The sequence below is a fragment of the Oncorhynchus mykiss genome, chromosome 12, assembly GCF_013265735.2.
Source record: "Oncorhynchus mykiss isolate Arlee chromosome 12, USDA_OmykA_1.1, whole genome shotgun sequence".
Taxonomy (NCBI): domain Eukaryota; kingdom Metazoa; phylum Chordata; class Actinopteri; order Salmoniformes; family Salmonidae; genus Oncorhynchus; species Oncorhynchus mykiss.
This window is the reverse complement of record NC_048576.1, coordinates 101,882,377-101,909,301: the sequence shown is the minus strand read 5'-3', so window position 1 is coordinate 101,909,301 and position 26,925 is coordinate 101,882,377. Positions and strand designations below refer to the sequence as shown.

Here is a 26,925-nt window from a genome sequence, read left to right as displayed (position 1 = left end):
GGGTTGGGTTGGGTTAGGGATAGAGTTAGGGTTGTGCATAGGGTTGGGTTGAATCTAGGGTTAGGGTTAGGATTGGGTTAGGGTTAAGGATAGAGTTGGGTTAGGGTTAGTGTTGGATTACGGTTTGGTTGGTGTTAGGGTTAGGGTTGGGTTGGTGTTACGGTTAGGGTTGGAAAACACAAAACAAACAACAACACGAAGAATATACTGTGGTGTTGATGGTATCCTCAATGAAATGATCGAATATACAGATAACAAATTCCAATTGGCTATACTAAAACTCTTTAACATCATCCTTAGCTCTGGCATCTTCCCCAATATTTGGAACCAAGGACTGATCACCCCAATCCACAAAAGTGGAGACAAATTTGACCCCAATAACTACCGTGGAATATGCATCAACAATAACCTTGGGAAAATCCTCTGCATTATCATTAACAGCAGACTCGTACACTTCCTCAATGAAAACAATGTACTGAGCAAATGTCAAATTGGCTTTTTACCAAATTACTGTACAACAGACCATGTATTCACCCTGCACACCCTAATTGACAACCAAACAAACCAAAACAAAGGCAAAGTCTTCTCATGCTTTGTTGATTTCAAAAAAGCCTTCGACTCAATTTGGCATGAGAGTCTGCTATACAAACTGATGGAAAGTGGTGTTGGGGGTAAAACATACGACATTATAAAATCCATGTACACAAACAACAAGTGTGCGGTTAAAATTGGCAAAAAACACACACATTTCTTCACACAGGGTCGTGGGGTGAGACAGGGATGCAGCTTAAGCCCCACCCTCTTCAACATATATATCAACGAATTGGCGCGGGTACTAGAAAAGTCTGCAGCACCCGGCCTCACCCTACTAGAATCCGAAGTCAAATGTCTAGCACCTAGATCTAGCACCTAGATCATATGCACAGATTCTGTCAGACCTGGGCCCTGACAGTAAATCTCAGTAAGACCAAAATAATGGTGTTCCAAAAAAGGTCCAGTCACCAGGACCACAAATACAAATTCCACCTAGACACTGTTGCCCTAGAGCACACAAAAAACTATACATACCTTGGCCTAAACATCAGCGCCACAGGTAACTTCCACAAAGCTGTGAACGATCTGAGAGACAAGGCAAGAAGGGCAATCTATGCCATCAAAAGGAACATACATTTCAACATACCAATTAGGATTTGGCTAAAAAAATACTTGAATCAGTCATAGAGCCCATTGCCCTTTATGGTTGTGAGGTGTGTGGTCCGCTCACCAACCAAGACTTCACAAAATGGGACAAACACCAAATTGAGACTATGCACGCAGAATTATGCAAAAATATCCTCTCTGTACAACGTAGAACACCAAATAATGCATGCAGAGCAGAATTAGGCCGATACCCACTAATTATCAAAATCCAGAAAAGAGACATTACATTCTATAACCACCTCAAAGGAAGCGATTCCCAAACCTTCCATAACAAAGCCATCACCTACAGAGAGCTGAACCTGGAGAAGAGTCCCCTAAGCAAGCTGGTCCTGGGGCTCTGTTCACAAACACACCCTACAGAGCCCCAGGACAGCAGCACAATTAGACCCAACCAAATAATGAGAAAACTAAAAGATAATTACTTGACACATTGGAAAGAATTAACAAAAAAAACATAGCAAACTAGAATGCTATTTGGCCCTACACAGAGAGTACACAGCGGCAGAAAACCTGACCACTGTGACTGACCCAAAATTAAGGAAAGCTTTGACTATGTACAGACTTAGTGAGCATAGCCTTGCTATTGAGAAAGGCCGCCGTAGGCAGACATGGCTCTCAAGAGAAGACAGGCTATGTGCTCACTGCTCACAAAATGAGGTGGAAACTGAGCTGCACTTCCTAACCTCCTGCCCAATGTATGACCATATTAGAAAGACATATTTCACTCAGATTACACAGATCCACAATGAATTTGAAAACAAATCCAATTTTGATAAACTCCCATATCTACTGGGTGAAATTCCACAGTGTGCCATCACAGCAGCAAGATGTGTGACCTGTTGCCACGAGAAGGGCAGCCAGTGAAGAACAAACACCATTGTAAATACAACCCATATTTATGCTTATTTATTTTATCGTGTGTCCTTTAACCATTTGTACATTGTTAAAACACTGTATATATATAATATGACATTTGTAATGTCTTTATTGTTTTGAAACTTCTGTATGTGTAATGTTTACTGTTCATTTTTATTGTTTATTTCACTTTATATATCCACTTTATATATTATCTACCTCACTTGCTTTGGAAATGTTAACACATGTTTCCCATGCCAATAAAGCCCTTGAATTGAATTGAATTGAATTGAATTGACAGAGAGAGAGAGAGAGGGGGGGGGGGGGGGGGGGGGGGGGACGAGATAGAGAGAGAGAGAGAGTGAGAGAGATGGTGGGGGAGAGAGAGGGCTGGATAGAGAGCGAGAGAGAGGGGAGAGAGAGCGAGAGAGAGGGGAGAGAGAGAGGAGAGAGAGAGAGAGAGAGAGAGAGAGGGGGGGAACGAGATAGAGAGAGAGAGAGAGAGAGAGAGAGAGAGAGAGAGAGAGAGAGAGAGAGAGAGAGATGGTGGGGGAGAGAGAGGGCTGGATAGAGAGCGAGAGAGAGGGGAGAGAGAGTGAGAGAGAAAGAGAGAGAGAGATGGTGGGGGAGAGAGAGGGCTGGATAGAGAGCGAGAGAGAGGAGAGAGAGAGAGAGGAGAGAGAGAGAGAGAGAGAGAGAGAGAGAGAGAGAGAGAGAGAGAGAGAGAGGGATTCTTTAACCAGTTTGGCTCATTGGACAGGTCAGAGTCTATGTTTGTGAGAGATAGGGGAGTGTGGAGACGGAGAGAGGAGCGAAGAGAGACAGGGAGATACTACAGACATTATCACAACCTACCACTAGGGGAAGACAAATAAACTGTTTTGTTAGTTTGTCAATCTTACATTCATGGTCACAAAACAATCCCATCATTGTGGCAGAGAGAGAGAGAGAGAGAAGACTGGATAACACTCAGTCATCCTTTTTTATGTCTCTAATTGGTTAGGTCAGGGTGTGATGTGGGGTGGGCATTCTATGTTTTGTTTTCTATGTTTCTTTATTTCTATGTTTTGGCTGGGTATGGTTCTCAATCAGGGACAGCTGTCTATTGTTGTCTCTGATTGGGAACCATACTTTTCCCTCCTTTCAGAGTGGGAAGTTAACTTTGTTAGTGGCTCTTTGCCCTGTAAGCTTCACGGTTGTTTTTCATTTGTTGTTTTGTTGGTGACATTTGTACGACAAATGTACGCTCACCACGCTGCACCTTAGTCTGCTACCAGCATCGGCCGTGACAAGTATGTAAGGAATAGGGTGTTATAGAGCTCTGTTCAAAGTAGTGTACTATGTAGGGAATAGGGTGTTATAGAGCTCTGGTCAAAGTAGTGCACTATGTAGGGAATAGGGTGTTATAGAGCTCTGGTCAAAGTAGTGCACTATGTAGGGAATAGGGTGTTATAGAGCTCTGGTCTAAAGTAGTGCTCTACAGTATGTAGGGAATAGGGTGTTATAGAGCTCTGGTCAAAAGTAGTGCACTCTTTAGGGAATAGGGTGTTATAGAGCTCTGGTCTAAAGTAGTGCACTACAGTATTTAGGGATTAGTGTGTTATAGAGCTCTGGACAAAAGCAGTGTACTACAGTATGTAGGGAATAGGGTGTTATAAATCTCTGGTCTAAAGTAGTGCACTACAGTATGTAGGGAATAGGGTGTTATGGAGCTCTGGTCTAAAGTAGTGCACTATGTAGGGAATAGGGTGTCATAGAGCTCTGTTCAAAGTAGTGTACTCTATTGGGAATAGGGTGCCACTTTAGGACAGAAACTCTGACTTGAATCACTGGTCCTGGAGACAGCTAGTTGTCAATACAGTGTTGTTATTAATGATTAACCTTGAAATGCAGTGGTCTGAATCAGGGTCACACAGTGTTTGTTGAAGTCTTAATTAAACAAATCTACTTTGAGACAAAGGTATCACCACAAACACATGGTTCTGGGCTTAAAGAAAGAAGACACCTGTACCATGTCAGATATGGAGTTGAAATGTATTAAATGTTGAGTTGCATCCCAATATAACAAAACCATTTGGCCGAGAAACACCGGATTTTCGGCCTTAAAAAACAATTAATGTTTATTAATTATAAAAAATATGAATAACATTCCATCTTCGAGGTCACTAGGTAATCTGACTGCAGGAAAGCAGTAGCTACACAGCGATTGTGTAAACCCATGGCTTGAATACAAAGTGAATCAGTAACTAAAATGACACACAGGTTCTTGACATTGGGGAGGTGAATAAACTGTTCCCAAGGTTTCTTCCTCAGCACAACAGAAAATATCTCAATGACTTGACATGTTCTGGTTGTGAATTCAGGCTACAAGGTAAGGATCCTACCAGTGATTTTGTAAAGTGTGTAGAGACATTAAATGTATGGTGTTATTTTAGTTTAGTGTCTGACAGTAAAACACTCAGATGTAACAGTCCATTTCACCAGCTACGTGACAGTTCAATTATACAAAATGGCGCTAACTGGGTGTAGTCAAGTCACATTATAACATGTTGTTCATATAGCTAACTGGGTGTAGTCAAGTTAGGGAACATGTTGGATCTGTTTAGTTGTCACTGTGTTAACCACAACCAACATGTTGGATCTCTGTTTAGTTCTCACTGTGTTAACCACAACCAACATGTTGGATCTCTGTTTAGTTGTCACTGTGTTAACCACAACCAACATGTTGGATCTCTGTTTAGTTGTCACTGTGTTAACCACAACCAACATGTTGGATCTCTGTTTAGGGGACAGTTCTCTAAAATGAGTCTCTCTGGGGAGAGAGAGGAGGGGGGCCCTGCCTCTAAAATGAGTCTCTCTGGGGAGAGAGAGGAGGGGGACCCTGCCTCTAAAATGAGTCTTTCAGGGGAACATGATACCAAAACTAAGAGGTGAGATGACAATATTGTTTAAGAATTATTAAAGATTTTATTTCTAAAACGTTATATCCACATTTTTTTCACATTATAGTTTGTTTCTAAAACGTTTTATCCACAATGTTTTTTGTTATTTTGCATTAGACATTATTGTTTATGGGAACCTTCATGTGTCTGTAAAATATTGTTGTTTTCAGATTTTAATTCATCGATTTTTGTGTATGAATTTTTGTTTTGCAAAACGCTATATAGCTAGAATGAAATGTTTGTATCCTGTATATTTGACTGTGATATGTGGATGTCTCACCAGCAAACACACACACACACTGGAATTTTAGCATGACACAATCATTTAGCCTACTCTTAATTATTGCCTAATATGTTGGCATGCATAACCTTGTTGTTTTTACTGTCTGAGTATACAGTATATATAGAATATATATAGAACCCTTTATAGGAGGTTAGGAAGTGTCTGAGTATACAGTATATATAGAACCCTTTATAGGAGGTTAGGAAGTGTCTGAGTATACAGTATATATAGAATATATATAGAACCCAATATAGGAGGTTAGGAAGTGTCTGAGTATACAGTATATATAGAATATATATATAGATCCCTTTATAGGAGGTTAGGAAGTGTCTGAGTATACAGTATATATAGAACCCTTTATAGGAGGTTAGGAAGTGTCTGAGTATACAGTATATATAGAATATATATAGAACCCTTTATAGGAGGTTAGGAAGTGTCTGAGTATACAGTATATATAGAATATATATAGAACCCTTTATAGGAGGTTAGGAAGTGTCTGAGTATACAGTATATATAGAATATATATAGAACCCTTTATAGGAGGTTAGGAAGTGTCTGAGTATACAGTATACCACCTAACCAAAACGTATGTCCCTGTCCTCTTTTTCAAGGCGTGGCCAATTTAAACAGCCAGAAGACATTTTTTAATTAAGAAATAACACTTTTTGTTGTTTCTAAATGGCTGCTGGGTAATTTGAAATGCATCGAAATGTTCGTTCGTAGGCATCGAATTGAGTGAATGCTGCGCAGTTTCACTGAGTTAGAAAACAAATGGACAGGTCTATCTAATTGATTTGTAGATCTGACACAGTTGCTACCTCAGATTATGAGCCTAGCAGGTGTCGTGAATTAGTTATGTAGTACCTACAGAAGGCCACAGGGAGGAGCAAGAGAGCTATAAACCCATACTGTTTTTTACCTTTAAATCCCTAAACCTAACAATCAATCAAATGTATTTATAAAGCCCTTCTTACATCAGCATCTAACCCTACGTATCACCTATTTAGCATTAACCTTAACCTTAATTATTTTAGAAACTGTTTTAGTAATAATATTACGTTAGTAAATACCATTATGGTACTAAATAGCATTTAGATTATTTTGTTAATCAAAACCTGTCTCAGCATTTTAGTGTTTTTGTATTTATTATTGCAAAAACAAGTGACTAGAGCAGTAGTAGACAGGTGTTAGTGTTAAATAGCAGGTATTGAATCCCAGGTAAATAATCACTAGTCAGAACCTCAACCTCAGTATACATTCATTATAAAAATCATCTTAATATCTGATATTGTGAGTAAACAACCTCGAGAGTGCGTCTTCCAGCCCTCCAATAAATTACATCATTCAACCCTCCTGGTTAGTAAATTTACCTCAACATCCCCCGGAGAAGGCAGAGTAACGACACCAGCCTTTTAGCGGGGCTGACAGACTGACTACAACGCTCGCGACGCAAATTGAATTTCGTTATTAAAAATGACACACTGCTCGCGCGCCAACGAGCGTCTAGAAGTCAGTTCTATTTGTGACTCAGATCGCGCTGCATCTCCTCATTGGTTTATAGAAGCAGGTACCCACGTGCCATCTCCTCATTGGTGCCATCTCATTTAGCAAAAATACATAACTTAACATAAACATAACTTCTTTAAACAATAAAAGCTAATTTATGAACATTTCTGAACATGAATATATAGCTTTTTGGAATGAAACTCTTATGTTTCTCTGAGCTCAGAGTAGATGAGAGATGTAATGTTTGTCTCTGTTGTGTTGAAGTCCAATCAAGCAGGAGAGACCAGCCTTCCCTGTACCCAGCTGTGTGTCCATGAAGAGTGACAAGTCTATGGACTATCCTATACACTTTAGAAAGGGAGACTTTTCTACTGAACAAAGGTAAGAAGAACTTATGGGTCATGGTCAGTGAGTTAAACAACACTGTCTCTAGTCATTTCTCCTCTTCATAATCCATAGGCTAATCATTTTGTCCATTTTCATGGTCCTAAAACAATAATAAACAAACACAACATTCCCTCCCTGTGTGTGTGTGTGTGTGTGTGTGTGTGTGTGTGTACTCCCTGGATGAGGAGATGTAATCTCATGTTTTGTCCACAGAAACCAACAGGAGAGATCAGAGTCAGAGATTCTCAGTGGTCAGTCTTCCCAGAGTCATCAAACTCACCTGGCCTCCATATTCAGTGTATGTGGTCCTGTTATGTACATTTGTTTTTGTTTACCTCAAGCAAAGTTGATCTGTCAATCATACATTAATGTGTTAATGAGAAAGCATTTATTCTCTTGCTTAACTTATTTACTTTATTTATTTCAGATGCTTGAAGAGAATATTATGACATTTGTGAAGAACGAGCTGAAGATGTTCAAGAGGATTCTTAGTCCAGAACTCCCAGAAGGCTTTGAGAGTCAGAAGCAGGATAAGGAAGTGGTGGACGCTGAAGATGAGAAGCAGGAGAGCAATGCCAGAGAGGGGGCTCTGAAGATCACACTGCACGTCCTGAGGAAAATGAACCAGAAGGAGCTTGCTGACACACTGGAGAAATGTAAGATCTGTCTGCCTCATGTTGAATTATGTTTTATAACATTTAAAAGATGTAGCTAAAGTACAGCTAAAGTAGCTGTGTAACTCAATGATATTGTAGCAGCCTTAACATAACACCTAGTGACCTCATCAAGTAGCAGCAGGGATGTGTTGTGTTGATTCATTTAGAGAGAGACAACATTAATTATACCATCAATAATACCAATAATAATGTAATCAGTCACACCAGTCTGTAATGCATTATGAAAACATTTACACATTTATACAGTCAGTTAAGATAATAAATTATTATAATGTACAACTTTATAACAGTCCTACAATACTGTAGGTATTAAAACAGATGTAATATTAATATCCTCTGTGTTATTTCTAGATTCAGATGAGCCTGCTGTGATTTGTCACCGTGAACTCAAATCTAATCTAAAGAAGAAGTTTCAATGTGTATTTGAGGGGATCGCTAAACAAGGAAACCCAACACTTCTCAATAAGATCTACACAGAGCTCTACATCACAGAGGGTGGAACAGGAGAGGTCAATAATGAACATGAGCTGAGACAGATTGAGACAACAACCAGGAAACAAGCAAGACCAGAGACTGCAATCAAATGTAACGACATCTTCAAACCCTTAACTGGACAAGACAAACTTATCAGAACTGTGCTGACAAAGGGAGTCGCTGGCATTGGAAAAACAGTCTCTGTGCAGAAGTTCATTCTGGACTGGGCTGAAGGAAAAGCAAATCAGGATGTCCAATTTGTATTTTCATTCCCTTTTCGGGAGCTGAATTTGATGAAAGGGGACAAACACACTTTCATTGAACTTCTTAATCACTTCTCAATGGAAACCAAACAATCAAGAATCTCCAACTACGACAAGTACAAAGTTCTGTTAATCTTTGATGGTCTGGATGAGTGCCGACTGCCCCTAGACTTCCAGAAGAACAAGATATGTTGTGACGTCACAGAGTCAACCTCAGTGGATGTTCTGCTGACAAATCTCATCAAGGGAAATCTGCTTCCCTCTGCTCTCCTCTGGATAACTACCCGACCTGCAGCAGCCAATAAGATCCCTTCAGGGTGTGTTGAACAGGTGACAGAGGTACGAGGGTTCAATGACCCACAGAAGGAGGAGTACTTCAGGAAGAGATTCAGTGATGAGGACCTGGCAAGCAGAATCATCTCACACATAAAGACATCAAGGAGCCTCCACATCATGTGCCACATTCCAGTCTTCTGTTGGATTTCTGCAACAGTCCTTGAGCACATGCTGAAACATAAGAGAGAAGAGATGCCCAAGACTCTGACTGAGATGTACACACACCTTGTGGTGTTTCATACCAAACAGAAGAATGAAAAGTATCTTGGGAAAGAAGAGACAGGTCCACACTGGAATAAAGAGAGCATTCTGTCACTGGGAAAACTGGCTTTTCAACAGCTTGTGAAGGGCAATCTGATTTTCTATGAAGGAGACCTGAAGGAGGCTGGCATTGATGTCAATGAAGCCTCAGTGTACTCAGGATTGTGCACACAGCTCTTTAAAGAGGAATGTGTGCTGTACCAGGACAAGGTGTACTGCTTTGTTCATCTGAGCATTCAGGAGTTTCTGGCTGCTGTATATGTGTTCCTCTCATTCATCAACAACAATGAGAATCTAATGGCCAAATCGCAAACAAGTGACAAGCCTGAAGTTACTGTCTACAAGAGTGCTGTGGATAAAGCCTTACAAAGTGAGACGGGAAACCTGGACCTTTTCCTCCGCTTCCTTCTGGGCCTCTCACTGGAGTCCAATCAGAAGTACTTACAAGGTCTACTGACAAAGACCAGAAGCAGCTCACAGAGCCATGTAGAAACAGTCAAGTACATTAAGAAGAAGATCAGGGAGAATCCCTCTCCAGAGAGGAGCATCAATCTGTTCCACTGTCTGAATGAACTGAATGACCAGTCTCTAGTGGAGGAGATCCAAAGCTACCTGAGCTCAGGAAGTCTCTCTAGAGCCAAACTGTCACCTGCACAGTGGTCAGCTCTGGTCTTTGTGTTGCTGACTTCAGAAAAGGAGCTGGATGTGTTTGACCTGAAGAAATACTCCAGATCAGAGGAAGGTCTTCTGAGGCTGCTGCGAGTGGTCAAAGTCTCCAGAGCTGCTCTGTGAGTAAATAAAATGACATATAAGAACTAATCATCAGGAAGAAATATTCAGTTTATAGAAAAATATGTATTCTAACATGTGTATAATATTATATTGAATAACATATTGAATAAATGCATCTATAATGAATCTATATGTTGTTTTGGATAATTAACCAAATGCATCTGCCATTGTCCTACTACAATACTCATTAAATTAGCAGTGTGTTTGTGAAGTCATGATGATCTCTTTGTCAGGCTGTCAGGCTGTGGAGTCACAGAGGAAGGCTGTGCTTCTCTGGTCTCAGCTCTGGAGTCAAACCCCTCACATCTGAGAGAGCTGGACCTGAGTAACAATGACCTGAAGGATTCAGGAGTGAAGCTGCTCTCTGCTGGACTGGGGAATCCCCACTGTAAACTGGAGACTCTGAGGTCAGTATTCCTGTAAATGGTCAACAAGTGATAACTGTTCACCAGATCCACATGTATTTACCAGACACACATAGTCCACACCATATTTATTGACATATTTAGCCACTGGGATGTTTGACCATTTTTCAAGGCAAAACTGCTCCAGCTCCTTCAAGTTGGATGGGCTCCACAGATTCTCAATTGGATTGTGCTTTGACTTGACCATTCCAAGACATTTACATTTTTCCCACTCAAGTGTTTCTTTAGCAGTCTCAAATCTCTGGAAGACTGAAACAGGTTTCCCTCAAGAATTTCCCTGTATTTAGCGCCATCCATCATTCCTTCTATTCTAACCAGTTTCCCAGTCCCTGCTGATGAAAAACATCTCCACAGCATGATGTTGCCACCACCATGCTTCACTGTGGGGATGGTGTTCTCGGGGTGATGAGAGGTGTTGGGTTTGCGCCAGACATAGCATTTTCCTTGATGGCCTTAAAGCTCCATTTTAGTGTCTTCTGACCAGAGTACCTTCGTCCTATGTTTGGGGAGTCCAGCTCTGTGGAGTGTACTGCTTAAAGTGGTCCTATGGACAGATACTCCAATCTCCGCTGTCTGTTATTGGTAATGGTGAGAGGTTAGCATGTTTTGTTATAGCCTCTGTTATTGGTAATGGTGAGGTTAGCATGTTTTGTTGTAGCCTCTAACTTTCTCACTCATTGTATTTTTTATTTCACCTTTATTTAACCAGGTAAGCTAGTTGAGAACATATTCTTATTTGCAACTGCGACCTGGCCAAGATAAAGCAGAGCAATTCGACACATACAACAACACAGAGTTACACATGGAATAAACAAAACATACAGTCAATAATACAGTAGAACAAAAGAAAACAAAAAGTATATGAACAGTGAGTGCAATTGAGGTAAGATAAGGGAGTTAAGGCAATAAATAGGCCATGGTGGCAAAGTAATTACAATATAGCAATTAAACACTGGAATGGTAGATGTGCAGAAGATGAATGTGCAAGTAGAGATACTAGGGTGCAAAGGAGCAAGATAAATACAGTATGGGGATGAGGTAGATAGATGGGCTATGTACAGGTGCAGTGATCCGTGAGCTGCTCTGACAGCTGGTGCTTAAAGCTAGTGAGGGAGATAAGAGTCTCCAGCTTCAGAGATTTTTGCAGTTTGTTCCAGTCATGGGGAGCAGAGAACTGGAAGGAGAGGCGGCCAAATGAGGAATTGGCTTTGGGGGTGACCAGTGAAAAATACCTGCTGGAGCGCGTGCTACGAGTGGGTGCTGCTATGGTGACCAGTGAGCTGAGATAAGGCGGGGCTTTACCTAGCAGAGACTTGTAGAGTGCTGGAGGCTATATTTTATAGATGACATCGCCGAAGTCGAGGATTGGTAGGATGGTCAGTTTTACGAGGGTATGTTTGGCTGCATAAGTGAAGGATGCTTTGTTGCAAAATAGGAAGCTGATTCTAGATTTAGATTTGGATTGGAGATGCTTAATGGGAGTCTGGAAGGAGAGTTTACAGTCTAACCAAAAACCTAGGTATTTGTATTTGTCCACATATTCTAAGTCAGAGCCGTCCAGAGTAGTGATACTGGACGGTCGGGCTGGTGCAGGCAGTGATCAGTTGGCCAGAAGTATACAGAATGGTGTCGTCTGCGTAGAGGTGAATCAGCGAATCACCAGCAGCGAGAGCGACATCATTGATGTTTACAGAGAAGTGAGTCGGCCTGAGAATTGAACCCTGTGGCACATCCATAGAGACTGCCAGAGGTCCGGCCAACAGGCCCTCCGATTTGACACACTGAACTCTTTCAGAGCAGTAGTTGGTGAACCAGGCGAGGCAATCCTTTGAAAAACCAAGGCTGTTGAGTCTGCCAATAAGAATGTGGTGATTGACAGACTCGAAAGCCTTGGCCAGGTCGATGAATAAGGCTGCACGGTACTGTCCTTTATCGATGGCAGTTATGATAATGTTTAGGACTTTGAGCATGGCTGAGGTGCACCCATGACCAGCTCTGAAACCAGATTGCATAGTGGAGAAGGTATGGTGGGATTCAAAATGGTGGGTGTTCTGTTTGTTAACTTGGCTTTTGAAGATTTTAGAAAGGCAGGGCAGGATTGATATAGGTCTATAAGAGTGCTGGTCTAGAGTGTCTCCCCCTTTGAAGAGGGGGATGACCGCGGCAGCTTTCAAATCTTTGGGAATCTCAGACGACACGAAAGAGAGGTTGAACAGGCTAGTAATTGTGTTGCAACAGTTCCAGCAGATAATTTTAGAAAGAGAGGGTCCAGATTGTCTAGCCCAGCAGATTTGTAGGGGTCCAGGTTTTGCAGTTCTTTAAGAACATCAGCTATCTGGATTTGGGTGAAGGAGAAATAGGGCAGGCTTGGGCGAGTTGCTGTGGGGAGTGCAGGGCTGTTGACCGGGGTAGGGTTAGCCAGGTGGAAAGCATGGCCAGCTGTAGAAAAATGATTGTTGAAATTCTCAATTATAGTGGATTTATCATGGTGACCGTGTCGCCTAGCCTCAGTGCAGTGGGCAGCTGGGAGGAGGTGCTCTTATTCTCTATGGACTTTACAGTGTCCCAGAACTTTTTGAGTTTGTGCTACAGGATGCAAATTTCTGCTTGAAAAAGCTAGCCTTAGCTTTCCTAACTGCCTGTGCATATTTGTTCCTGACTTCCTTGAAAAGTTGCATATCACGGGGGCTATTCAATGCTAATGCAGAATGCCACAGGATGTTTTGTGTTGGTTAAGGGCAGTCAGGTCTGGAGAGAACCAAGGGCTATATCTGTTCCTGGTTCTACATTTCTTGAGAGGGGCATGCTTATTTAAGATGGTGAGGAAGGCACTTTTAAAGAATGACCAGGGGTCCTCTACTGACGGGATGAGGTCAATTTCCTTCCAGAATACCCGGGCCAGGTCGATTCGGAAGGCCTGGTCGCTGAAGTGTTTTATGGAGCATTTGACAGTGATGAGTGGAGGTCGTTTGACCGCAGACCCGTTACGGATGCAGGCAATGAGGCAGTGATCGCTGAGATCTTGGTTGAAAACAGCAGAGGTGTATTTGGAGGGCAAGTTGGTCAGGATGATATCGTTGAGGGTGACCGTGTTTAAGGCTTTAGGGAGGTACCTGGAAGGTTAATTGATAATTTGTGAAAGATTCAGATCTGTTTAAACCAACTCTTAGTTTCCTGATTCAGATCAGTTCAAACCAACTCTTAGTTTCCTGATTCAGATCAGTTCAAACCAACTCTTAGTTTCCTGATTCAGATCTGTTCAAACCAACTCTTAGTGTTATTATTCATTATTTATGATTTGTATTAATCAAGATTAAGATTATTAATCATAATCAGGTTTCATTTAGTATTGTTTAGAAATGTGTTATCTACTCCCTTAGACAGAAAGTTACTCCAGTCATCATCCACAGTTCAGTTACTAAACACAACCAAAACACAACCCAAAACACAACCCAAAACACAACCCAAAATGCAACCAATGAGTTTGGAACCAAATACTAAACTTTTGACTACTTTAATACACTATAAGTGAATTGTTCAGAATACTTATGACTTCTTCAAATGGGGGGACTAGATACATAATGTGCTTTTATTTTTCTAAATCTTGAAACAGATATGTATTAAAATACCCTAAAATAAAAGGTGACATTATATACTATCACCTCAAATGAAACATTTGATCTCAAATCTATAATGTTGGAGTATAGAGACACATTTAAAATGTTAACTTCACTGTCTAAATAGATATGTTGTGGACTGTATACTCAATGCAATCTAAATCTGATACCTCACTGTCTAAATAGATATGGTGTGGACTGTATACTCAATACAATCTAAATCTGATACCTCACTGTCTAAATAGATATGGTGTGGACTGTATACTCAATACAATCTAAATCTGATACCTCACTGTCTAAATAGATATGGTGTGGACTGTATACTCAATACAATCTAAATCTGATACTTCACTGTCTAAATAGATATGGTGTGGACTGTATACTCAATACAATCTAAATCTGATACCTCACTGTCTAAATAGATATGGTGTGGACTGTATACTCAATACAATCTAAATCTGATACCTCACTGTCTAAATAGATATGGTGTGGACTGTATACTCAATACAATCTAAATCTGATACTTCACTGTCTAAATAGATATGGTGTGGTCTGTATACTCAATACAATCTAAATCTGATTCCTCACTGTCTAAATAGATATGATGTGGACTGTATACTCAATACAATCTAAATCTGATACCTCACTGTCTACATAGATATGGTGTGGACTGTATACTCAATACAATCTAAATCTGATACCTCACTGTCTAAATAGATATGGTGTGGACTGTATACTCAATACAATCTAAATCTGATACCTCACTGTCTAAATAGATATGGTGTGGACTGTATACTCAATACAATCTAAATCTGATACCTCACTGTCTAAATAGATATGGTGTGGACTGTATACTCAATACAATCTAAATCTGATTCCTCACTGTCTAAATAGCTATGGTGTGGACTGTATACTCAATACAATCTAAATCTGATACCTCACTGTCTGTCTTCTGACTGATACTGCTTTTTAAACTGGTCTGGTCAGTCTACTATAATATTTGTACTATACATGTTTCTATCTGCAGGCAATACTTTGATCATTTGTAATTTTTTATGATGATACACTATTTTATGAATAGATATGGCAGGTTTCAGGACACTGATGTATCTGAATATGTTGAAAAAATATACTGCCACTATTTTCACCACCAAAGAATATCAGTGTGGTTTTAATATGATTTGACTCTTTGTCAGGCTGTCAGGCTGTCTAGTCACAGAGGAAGGCTGTGCTTCTCTGGTCTCAGCTCTGAGGTCAAACCCCTCACACCTGAGAGAGCTGGACCTGAGCTACAATCACCCAGGAGACTCAGGAGTCAGACTGCTCTCTGCTGGACTGGAGGATCCACACTGCAGACTGGAGAAACTCAAGTATGTAGAGGGTTTATGTCAATGTTCATATCAGACATATTTGACTTATCAGGCTAGTTAAGACAAACATTCTGACCACCACTTGGACAAAGTTATGTGTGTGTGTGTGTGTGTGTGTGTGTGTGTGTGTGTGTGTGTGTGTGTGTGTGTGTGTGTGTTCAGTGTGTGTGTGTGTGTTCAGTGTGTGTGTGTGTTCAGTGTGTGTTCAGTGTGTGTGTCTGTGTGTGTGTGAGTTCAGGTGTATCCCTCAATGACTGTCTGTTCTTCTGCTTACCGCTACAGTGTGGAACATGGTGGAGAGAACAGAATGAAACCTGGACTTAGAAAATGTGAGTGTTGACTGCTGTGAAGAATATGACTAAGAATAAGTCTTAATTCAAGTTAAGTCAAAGTCAAAGACCACCATCATTACTGACTTGGTCATATTAAATATCAGCTGTAGTTCTACAGAAGTAGAAATCAGGGACACCAACGTTTACAAAGAGTTGCTTTGACTGTGTGTGTGTGTGTGTGTGTGTGTGTGTGTGTGTGTGTGTGTGTGTGTGTGTGTGTGTGTGTAATTAATGGGAATAAGTGTGTTTTATATAACCATACAGTATAACATATGATCATTCAACAAGTCTCAAGTTACCTTAACTTCTCCTTTTGATACCTAGAAACATCTACATTAAATTAATTAGTGAAAAGTGAGTTAACATTCTAATGTGAATGATGATGATTTCTAATATTGTGTCTGGTTTCATCCATCAGATGTCTGTGATCTCACACTGGACCCAAACACAGTAAACAGACGCCTCTCTCTGTCTGAGGGGAACAGAAAGGTGACATGTAGGACAGAGGAGCAGCCGTATCCTGATCACCCAGAGAGATTTAAGAACTGTAGACAGGTGCTGTGTAGAGAGGGTCTGACTGGGTGCTGTTACTGGGAGGTAGAGTGGAGTGGGAGAGAGGCAGATATAGGAGTGACATATAAAGGAATCAACAGGAGAGGAAGGGGTGATGACTGTTGTCTTGGATACAATGACAAGTCCTGGAGTCTGTTCTGCTCTGACAACAGTTACTCTGCCTGTCACAATAATAATCGGACTCTCATAGACGTCCCCTCCTCCAGATCCCACAGAGTAGGAGTGTATCTGGACTGGCCAGCCGGCACTCTGTCCTTCTATAGAGCCTCCTCTGACGCACTGACCCACCTGATCACATTCACCTCCACATTCACTGAGCCCCTCTATCCAGGGTTTGGGGTTTGGGGTGATGGCGACTCAGTGTCCCTCTGTCAGTGATACACACACTGGACACACACACACACTGGACACACACACACACACTGGACACACATACACACACAACATTACACACACACACACACACACACACACACACACACACACACACACACACACACACATACACACTGGACACACACACATACTGGACACACACACACATACACACTGAACACACTGGACACACACACACTGGACAAACACACACACACACTGGGCAAAGACAAACACACTGGACAATCACACACACACACAGGACTCACACACACACACTGGACTCACACACACACACACACACACACTGGACAAACACACACACACACTGGACAATCACACACACACTGGACAATCACACACACACTGGACAAACACACACACATACACACACACACACACACACTGGACAAACACACAGACACTGGACAAACACACACACACACTGGACAAACAAACACACACACACACACTGGACAAACACACACACACACACTGGACACACACACACACACAGACACTGGACAAACACACACACCTGCTGGACACACACACACACACACACGCACACACATACATACATACATACACACACACACTGGACAAACACACAGCCACTGGACAAACATACACACACTAGACAAACACACACACACCTGCTGGACACACACACACACACACACACTCACACTGGACTCAAACACCTGCTGGACACACACACCTGATGGACACACACACACACACACACACCTGCTGGACACACACACCTGATGGACACACACACTGGACTCAGACACACACTGGACACACACACACTCACACTGGTCACACACACACACCTGCTGGACACACACCCCTGATGGACACACACACACACACCTGCTGGACACACACACCTGATGGACACACACACTCACACTGGACACACACACACCTGCTGAACACACACACCTGATGGACACACACACACACCTGCTGGACACACACACCTGATGGACACACACACTCACACTGGACACACAAACACACACCTGCTGGACACACACACCTGATGGACACACACACACTCACACTGGACACACACACACACCTGCTGGACACACACACTGGACACACACACCTGCTGGACACACTGGACACACACACACACTCACACTGGTCACACACACACACCTGCTGGACACACACACCTGATGGACACACACACTGGACTCAGACACACACTGGACTCAGACACATACTGGACACTCACACTGGACACACACACACACCTGCTGGACACATACACCTGATGGACACACACACACTCACACTGGACACACACACACACCTGCTGGACACACACACCTGATGGACACACACACACACACACACACTGGACACACACACACTCACACTGGACACACACACACACCTGCTGGACACACACACTGGACACACACACCTGCTGGACACACTGGACACACACACACTCACACTGGTCACACACACACACCTGCTGGACACACTGGACACACACACTCACACTGGACACACACACACACCTGCTGGACACACACACCTGATGGACACACACACACACCTGCTGGACACACACACCTGATGGACACACACACTCACACTGGACACACACACACACACCTGCAGGACACACACACCTGATGGACACACACACACTCACACTGGACACACACACACACCTGCTGGACACACACACTGGACACACACACCTGCTGGACACACTGGACACACACACACACTCACACTGGTCACACACACCTGCTGGACACACACACACCTGCTGGACACATACACCTGATGGACACACACACACTCACACTGGACACACACACACACCTGCTGGACACACACACCTGATGGACACACACACACACACACACACTGGACACACACACACTCACACTGGACACACACACACACCTGCTGGACACACACACCTGCTGGACACACTGGACACACACACACTCACACTGGTCACACACACACACCTGCTGGACACACACACACACTGGACTCAGACACACACTGGACACACACTCACACTGGACACACACACACACCTGCTGGACACACACACCTGATGGACACACTCACACTGGACACACACACACACCTGCTGGACACACACACCTGATGGACACACACTCACTCACACTGGACACACACACACACCTGCTGGACACACACACCTGATGGACACACACACACACACACTGGACACACACACACTAACACTGGACACACACACACACCTGCTGGACACACACACCTGCTGGACACATAAACCAAATGATGAGAGTTTACACCAGTCAGAGTTAATTACTTAAACTACATCTTTTAATAATATGAGCTTCATCTCTTTGATCCTCAGATCAGTTCAGTGTGTAAATAATATCATATAGTATAAGTATAAATGAATACAATAAAATAGCAACTGAGATATTTTATAGCAAAGGTCCCCTAGTCGACATGACAAACCACAGAAAGGTTACAAAGTGCATTTTTACTTGAAAGATACAGTTGAATTCTAGATACTCCCATCTCAAATACCCTGAACTCAGGGAGGAGAGGTCAAGAACAGACATACGATGGTTCCATACAGGACACACACACAGGACACACACACGCGCTGGACACACACACACTGGACACACACACACACACTGGACACACACACACACTGGACACACGCACACACTGCACACACACACTGGACACATACACACTGGACACACACACACTGGACACACACACACTGGACACACACTCAAACACACACACACACACACACACACACACACACTGGACACACACTCAAACACACACACACACACACACACATAATAATTGTGTGGACCTTGACCCAGGACTTATTACAATAACACCGTTAAAATACCAATGTGATCATTTGTACAATTATATATGGACATGCGCTCATAGTTGTTCAAGGATTTATTGTACTTTTCATAATAAAACATACTTGAAGCAAGAAAAAACCTGTTAATTGTGAAAACAATTGTGTTAATTGTAAAGGCTTCTGGGTGGAGGAGTCAGGCAGAGAGCAGGGTTCAAAACGTGGATCTTCCGGGTGGAGGAGTCAGGCAGAGAGCAGGGTTCAAAACGTGGATCTTCCGGGTGGAGGAGTCAGGGGCAGAGAGCAGGGTTCAAAACGTGGATCTTCCGGGTGGAGGAGTCAGGGGCAGAGAGCAGGGTTCAAAACGTGGATCTTCTGGGTGGAGGAGTCAGGGGCAGAGAGCAGGGTTCAAAACGTGGATCTTCCGGGTGGAGGAGTCAGGGGCAGAGAGCAGGGTTCAAAACGTGGATCTTCTGGGTGGAGGAGTCAGGGGCAGAGAGCAGGGTTCAAAACGTGGATCTTCCGGGTGGAGGAGTCAGGGGCAGAGAGCAGGGTTCAACACGTGGATCTTCTGGGTGGAGGAGTCAGGCGCAGAGAGCAGGGTTCAAAACATGGATCTTTATTCCAAGAACAGAGTAACGGCCAAACACAAGGGCGCAACCCAACAAACAGGACGGAACTGTCCGGAAAAACGGAATCCACAATAATCCACATGAACAGAAAAGCCAGCGGGCCTCCGGGGTTTAAACAGCCCAAAACCCAAACAACAAACAGGTGCAACTAAACTAAATGAAACAGAAAAGGGGATCAGCTAGTAGACGACCGCCGAGCGCCGCCCGAACAGGAAGAGGCACCATCTTCGCCGGGATTCGTGACATTAATTGTGAAAACAGTTTGTTTATTGATTTAACGTTTCCTCTGTCAGGTTGATGTTAACCTGCGACTGGTTGAAACATGAAACAAATATGACATGAAATACAAAACAATTAAATATGTGGAATAGAATTAAACAAATTGTACAATTAGTACAACAGAGTGTTGTGATGCAGGGTCACTATAGCAACAGAGTGTTGTCATGCAGGGTTACTATAGCAACAGAGTGTTGTGATGCAGGGTCACTATAGCAACAGAGTGTTGTGATGCAGGGTCACTATTGCAACAGAGTGTTGTGATGCAGGGTCACTATTGCAACAGAGTGTTGTAATGCAGGGTTACTATAGCAACAGAGTGTTGTAATGCAGGGTCACTATAGCAAAGCAGTGTTGTGATGCAGGGTCACTCTAGCAACAGAGTTCTCTCTGCTCTCTCTTTTCTCTTCTCTGCTCTCTCTCCCTCTGCTCTCTCTGCTCTGCTCTCTGCTCTCTCTGTTCTCTGCTCTCTCTTCTCTCTGCTCTCTCTCTGCTCTCTCTGCTCTCTCTGCTCTCTCGCTCTGCTCTATCTGCTCTCTCAGCCTGCTCTCTCTTTGCTCTCTGCTCTCTGCTCTGCTGCTCTCTCTTTGCTCTCTGCTCTCTCTGCTCTCTCGCTCTGCTCTATCTGCTCTCTCAGCCTGCTCTCTGCTCTCTCTTTGCTCTCTGCTCTGCTGCTCTCTCTTTGCTCTCTGCTCTCTCTCTCTCTCTGCTCTCTCACTCTTTGCTCTCTCACTCTCTCTTTGCTTTCTCAGCCTGCTCTCTCTCTCTCTCTGCTCCCTCTCTGTCTCCCACACTCTCTGCTCTCTCTCTGGTAATTGGGGGCCTTTGAGCACTGATGGGCTGGGTGACATCAGTGACTCTGAGAGATATGAGCTGCTGTGGAGGGAGAGCAAGAGAGAGAGAGAGAAGGAGGGAGAGATTAGTCAGCAGAAATGATTCAGGACGACGTTCGTCTTTAAATGTACTTCTTCATTTCTCTCTTTCCCCAGTGAGGAAGATAAAGGACACACATAGACAGACAGACAGACAGACAGACACGAGGGCTAGGTAATCAGGAATTCCTCCCAAGGTGTGCATATTGATTTTAGTCCCCTTCTCATTAACTAGATGCTGACAGTGACCAGAGATGGCTAGATTGAGCTAGAGGGGTGTGTGTGTGTGTGTGTGTTTTTACATGTGTGTTTTTGTGAGAGAGTTAACAGGACTTTCGATAAGAATGACACACACAGCTCTGATTCCATTTTCTGCTTTGTATTTCAATTAGGTCTTAGTGGAATAGTGACTCTCTGAGAGATACGAGTTGCTGTGTAAACTTTTGTTATTGACCAAATACTTATTTTCCACCATAATTTTCAAATAAATTAATTAAAATTTTGATTTTCTGGATTTTTTTCCCTCGTTTTGTCTGTCATAGTTGAAGTCTATCTATGATGAAACTTACAGGCCTCTCTCATCTTTTTAAGTGGGAGAACTTGCACAATTGGTGGCTGACTAAATACTTTTTTGCCCCACTGTAGTTGGTCAGGCCTATGTTAACACAATGTGTTGTGATGATAGTTGGCCCAGCCTGTGTTAACACAATGTGTTGTGATGATAGTTGGCCCAGCCTGTTGTGATGATAGTTGGCCCAGCCTGTGTTAACACAATGTGTTGTGATGATAGTTGGCCCAGCCTGTTGTGATGATAGTTGGCCCAGCCTGTGTTAACACAATGTGTTGTGATGATAGTTGGCCCAGCCTGTGTTAACACAATGTGTTGTGATGATAGTTGGCCCAGCCTGTGTTAACACAATATGTTGTGATGATAGTTGGCCAAGCCTGTTGTGATGATAGTTGGCCAAGCCTATGTTAACCTGTCTAAGATATTGGTTCCCAATTGGGAATCAACCCTCCCACGTTCAGCTGAAACAATGTGTTGTGATGATAGTTGGCCAAGCCTATGTTAACACAATGTGTTGAGCCTCATTATGAATGGTTAAGGTTTGGGATAGAGTTAAACATAATGTTTAGGGCCTCATTATGAATGGTTAAGGTTTGGGATAGAGTTTAAAGATTAAGATTAGGGCCTCATTATGAATGGTTAAGGTTTGGGATAGAGTTAAAACAGAATGTTTAGGGCCTCATTATGAATGGTTAAGGTTTGGGATAGAGTTTAAAGATTAAGATTAGGGCCTCATTATGAATGGTTAAGGTTTGGGATAGAGTTAAAACAGAACTTTAGGGACTCATTATGAATGGTTAAGGTTTGGGATAGAGTTAAAACAGCACTTTAGGGCCTCATTATGAATGGTTAAAGTTTGGGATAGAGTTAAAACAGAACTTTAGGGACTCATTATGAATGGTTAAGGTTTGGGATAGAGTTAAAACAGAACTTTAGGGCCTCATTATGAATGGTTAAGGTTTGGGATAGAGTTAAAACAGCACTTTAGGGCCTCATTATGAATGGTTAAAGTTTGGGATAGAGTTAAAACAGAACTTTAGGGACTCATTATGAATGGTTAAGGTTTGGGATAGAGTTTAAACATTAAGATTAGGGCCTCATTATGAATGGTTAAGGTTTGGGATAGAGTTAAAACAGAACTTTAGGGCCTCATTATGAATGGTTAAAGTTTGGGATAGAGTTAAAACAGAACTTTAGGGACTCATTATGAATGGTTAAGGTTTGGGATAGAGTTAAAACAGAACTTTAGGGACTCATTATGAATGGTTAAGGTTTGGGATAGAGTTAAAACAGAATGTTTAGGGCCTCATTATGAATGGTTAAGGTTTGGGATAGAGTTAAAACAGAATGTTTAGGGCCTCATTATGAATGGTTAAGGTTTGGGATAGAGTTTAAACATTAAGTGTAGGGCCTCATTATGAATGGTTAAGGTTTGGGATAGAGTTTAAACATTAATGTTTAGGGCCTCATTATGAATGGTTAAGGTTTGGGATAGAGTTAAAACAGAATGTTTAGGGCCTCATTATGAATGGTTAAGGTTTGGGATAGAGTTAAAACAGAATGTTTAGGGCCTCATTATGAATGGTTAAGGTTTGGGATAGAGTTTAAACATTAATGTTTAGGGCCTCATTATGAATGGTTAAGGTTTGGGATAGAGTTTAAACATTAATGTTTAGGGCCTCATTATGAATGGTTAAGGTTTGGGATAGAGTTTAAACATTAAGATTAGGGCCTCATTATGAATGGTTAAGGTTTGGGATAGAGTTTAAACATTAAGATTAGGGCCTCATTATGAATGGTTAAGGTTTGGGTGTAACGGCTTTCTTCCTGTGAAGGAGAGGCGGACCAAAACACAGCGTGGTTGAAGTTCATGGTTCTTTAATAAGAGACACTTAACATAAACAAACTGCAAAACAATAAACGTGGCAAAACTGAAACAGCCGTATCTGGTGCAGTAAACACAAAGACAGGAAACAACCACCCACAAAACCCAACGCAAAACAGGCTACCTAAATATGGTTCCCAATCGGAGACAATGACTAACACCTGCCTCTGATTTGAGAACCATAACATAGAATGCCCACCCAGCTCAAGTCCTGACCAATACTAAAACAAGGAAAGCACAAAAGAACTATGGTCAGAACGTGACAGCCCCCCCCCCCCCCCCCCCCCCCCCCCCCCAAGGTGCGGACTCCGACCGCACAAGCTAAACCTATAGGGGAGGGTCTGGGTATTGTGGGAGAAAGACGTACATATAGGGAGGAACATAATACTGTAGGACAGACATACCAAAGACCACACCAAGCTGAACATAAGGGGCCCATAGGATAAGATGGGCCTGTATTATTTTTGGGGCATGAAGAGGTCCTGTCACCATTATAACTTGACTGAAAGCAGATTTGGGCGTGAACAAGCAGGATGCACAGATTGGGATATAATGGTGGCAGATGGACTGAGGGAAGTAACTTCATTTGCATGTGGGATGGACTCATGTGCTGTGTGTGTATAAAAACAGAGCCAGAGCTCTGGAAAAGTGTGTGTTCCGCGGACCATCTAGGCTTCTGATATGTTTGTATTAAAAGCCTATATTGAACTCACAAGTTCTTGTAAGTGTTATATTTTGTAACGATCCTCCACGACAACACACACACACACTGGACACACACACACACACACACACTGGACACACACACACGCACATACACAACACATACTGGACACACACACACACACACACACACACTGGACACACACACTGGACATTCAGTCACACACTAGACACACACACACACACATACACACTGGACAGACACTACACAAACACACTACACACACACACACACTGGACCCTCACACACACTGGACACACATGCTGACACACACACTGGACTCACACGGACACACGCTGTACTCACACACACTGGACTCACACACACACACATACTGGAAATTCATTCATCAACACATCATCCTCATCATACCTCAACATATCATCCTCATCAACACATCATCCTCATCATTACCCAACACATCATCCTCATCATATCTCAACACATCATCCTCATCAACACATCATCCTCATCATACATCAACACATCATCCTCATCAACACATCATCCTCATCATCATCATACATCAACACATCATCCTCATCAACACATCATCCTCATTATACCTCAACATATCATCCTCATCAACACATCATCCTCATCATAGATCATCACATCATCTTTATCACCAACATCATTGACATCATCATCATCATTGAATGTATAAACCTGTTCAGATGCAGTAATCAGTATATGATCATCGTCCTCTGACTTATCCTCTTCCTCCTCTTCCTCTTGTTGTAGTGGGTCTGCCATGCTTGGAGGAGTCAAAAATATACATACAAATAATTGTGTATATAAAAATACATAAATAAATACATTATAATAATATATAACAATTCAATTTTTAAAAATGTATTAATAATAACAAATAAACATGCTTTTTTAAACAGTTCATTTATAATATATTAACGTATCAATATATCCTAACTCACTGTTTCTTTTTCTCACTGTTCGGACTTTAGGGAAATGGGTGTCTGTTGCTTGTTGACTAAAACTGTTTTCCTGCGGAGTCATGGAATGCATATTTTCTTCCCCGTTGTCCTCTTCTTGGATAGACTCTGCTTGATCCCTGCAGGCACTGTCTGAGTCTGAAACAATTGTATTAAAACATTTAAATCGTTTTAACATAGCCTTTAAAAGTAATAACTATAATAATACTGGCCTTACCGTATCCGTAAAGAGCTCTTCACTCCATTCATGTTGCTTCTTCGTCCTCTATAACAATCACTTCTGTTGGGCTGTTGGTTATTTATCCTCTATAACGATCACTTCTGTTGGGGGTGTTGGTTCTTTACCCTCTATAACAATCACTTCTGTTGGGATGTTGGTTCTTTATCCTCTATAACGATCACTTCTGTTGGGGGTGTTGGTTCTTTACCCTCTATAACAATCACTTATGTTGGGATGTTGGTTCTTTATCTATAACGATCACTTCTGTTGGGGGTGTTGGTTCTTTACCCTCTATAACAATCACTGCTGTTGGGGTGTTGGTTCTTTATCTATAACAATCACTTCTGTTGGGGTGTTGGTTCTTTATCCTCTATAACAATCACTTCTGTTGGGGTGTTGGGTCTTTATCTATAACAATCACTTCTGTTGGGGTGTTGGTTCTTTATCCTCTATAACAATCACTTCTGTTGGGGTGTTGGTTCGTTATCCTCTATAACAATCACTTCTGTTGGGGTGTTGGTTCTTTATCTATAACAATCACTTCTGTTGGGGTGTTGGTTCTTTACCCTCTATAACAATCATTTCTGTTGGGCTGTTGGTTCTTTATCCTCTATAACAATCACTTCTGTTGGGCTGTTGGTTCTTTATCCTCTATAACAATCACGTCTGTTGGGGTGTTGGTTCATTATCCTCTATAACAATCACTTCTGTTGGGGTGTTGGTTCTTTACCCTCTATAACAATCACTTCTGTTGGGGTTTTGGTTCTTTACCCTCTATAACAATCACTTCTGTTGGGGTGTTGGTTCTTTATCCTCTATAACAATCACTTCTGTTGGGATGTTTGTTCTTTATCCTCTATAACAATCACTTCTGTTGGGGTGTTGGTTCTTTATCCTCTATAACAATCACTTCTGTTGGGATGTTTGTTCTTTATCCTCTATAACAATCACTTCTGTTGGGCTGTTGGTTCTTTATCCTCTATAACAATCACTTCTGTTGGGGTGTTGGTTCATTATCCTCTATAACAATCACTTCTGTTGGGGTGTTGGTTCTTTACCCTCTATAACAATCACTTCTGTTGGGGTTTTGGTTCTTTACCCTCTATAACAATCACTTGTGTTGGGGGTGTTGGTTCTTTATCTATAACAATCACTTCTGTTGGGGTGTTGGTTCTTTACCCTCTATAACAATCACTTCTGTTGGGCTGTTGGTTCTTTATCCTCTATAACAATCACTTCTGTTGGGATGTTT

The 26,925-nt window shown here is 42.2% G+C and overlaps 2 protein-coding genes across 5 annotated transcripts in view; one reads left to right on the top strand and one right to left on the bottom strand.

Annotated features, from left to right (window-relative positions):
* Positions 1-26,925, bottom strand: part of LOC110539186 (NLR family CARD domain-containing protein 3-like) — an 808,883-nt gene that overhangs the window by 569,990 nt on the left and 211,968 nt on the right. The gene's annotated exons all lie outside the window — the stretch shown is intronic.
* LOC110516333 (NLR family CARD domain-containing protein 3-like) overlaps positions 1-26,925 on the top strand; it is a 191,360-nt gene that overhangs the window by 45,170 nt on the left and 119,265 nt on the right. The window contains exons 1-6 of one of the 4 annotated variants that reach the window (XM_036939591.1): positions 3,988-4,426; positions 4,842-4,985; positions 7,051-7,167; positions 7,387-7,471; positions 7,601-7,829; positions 8,202-9,976. In XM_036939591.1, the coding sequence (XP_036795486.1) occupies positions 4,858-4,985; positions 7,051-7,167; positions 7,387-7,471; positions 7,601-7,829; positions 8,202-9,976 (2,334 nt within the window). In that variant the 5' untranslated portion in view covers positions 3,988-4,426; positions 4,842-4,857. Of the gene's footprint in view, positions 1-3,743; positions 4,427-4,841; positions 4,986-7,050; positions 7,168-7,386; positions 7,472-7,600; positions 7,830-8,201; positions 9,977-26,925 lie in introns of those variants that run through there. The other 3 variants (XM_036939592.1, XM_036939590.1, XM_036939593.1) reach the window with 3 other exon arrangements.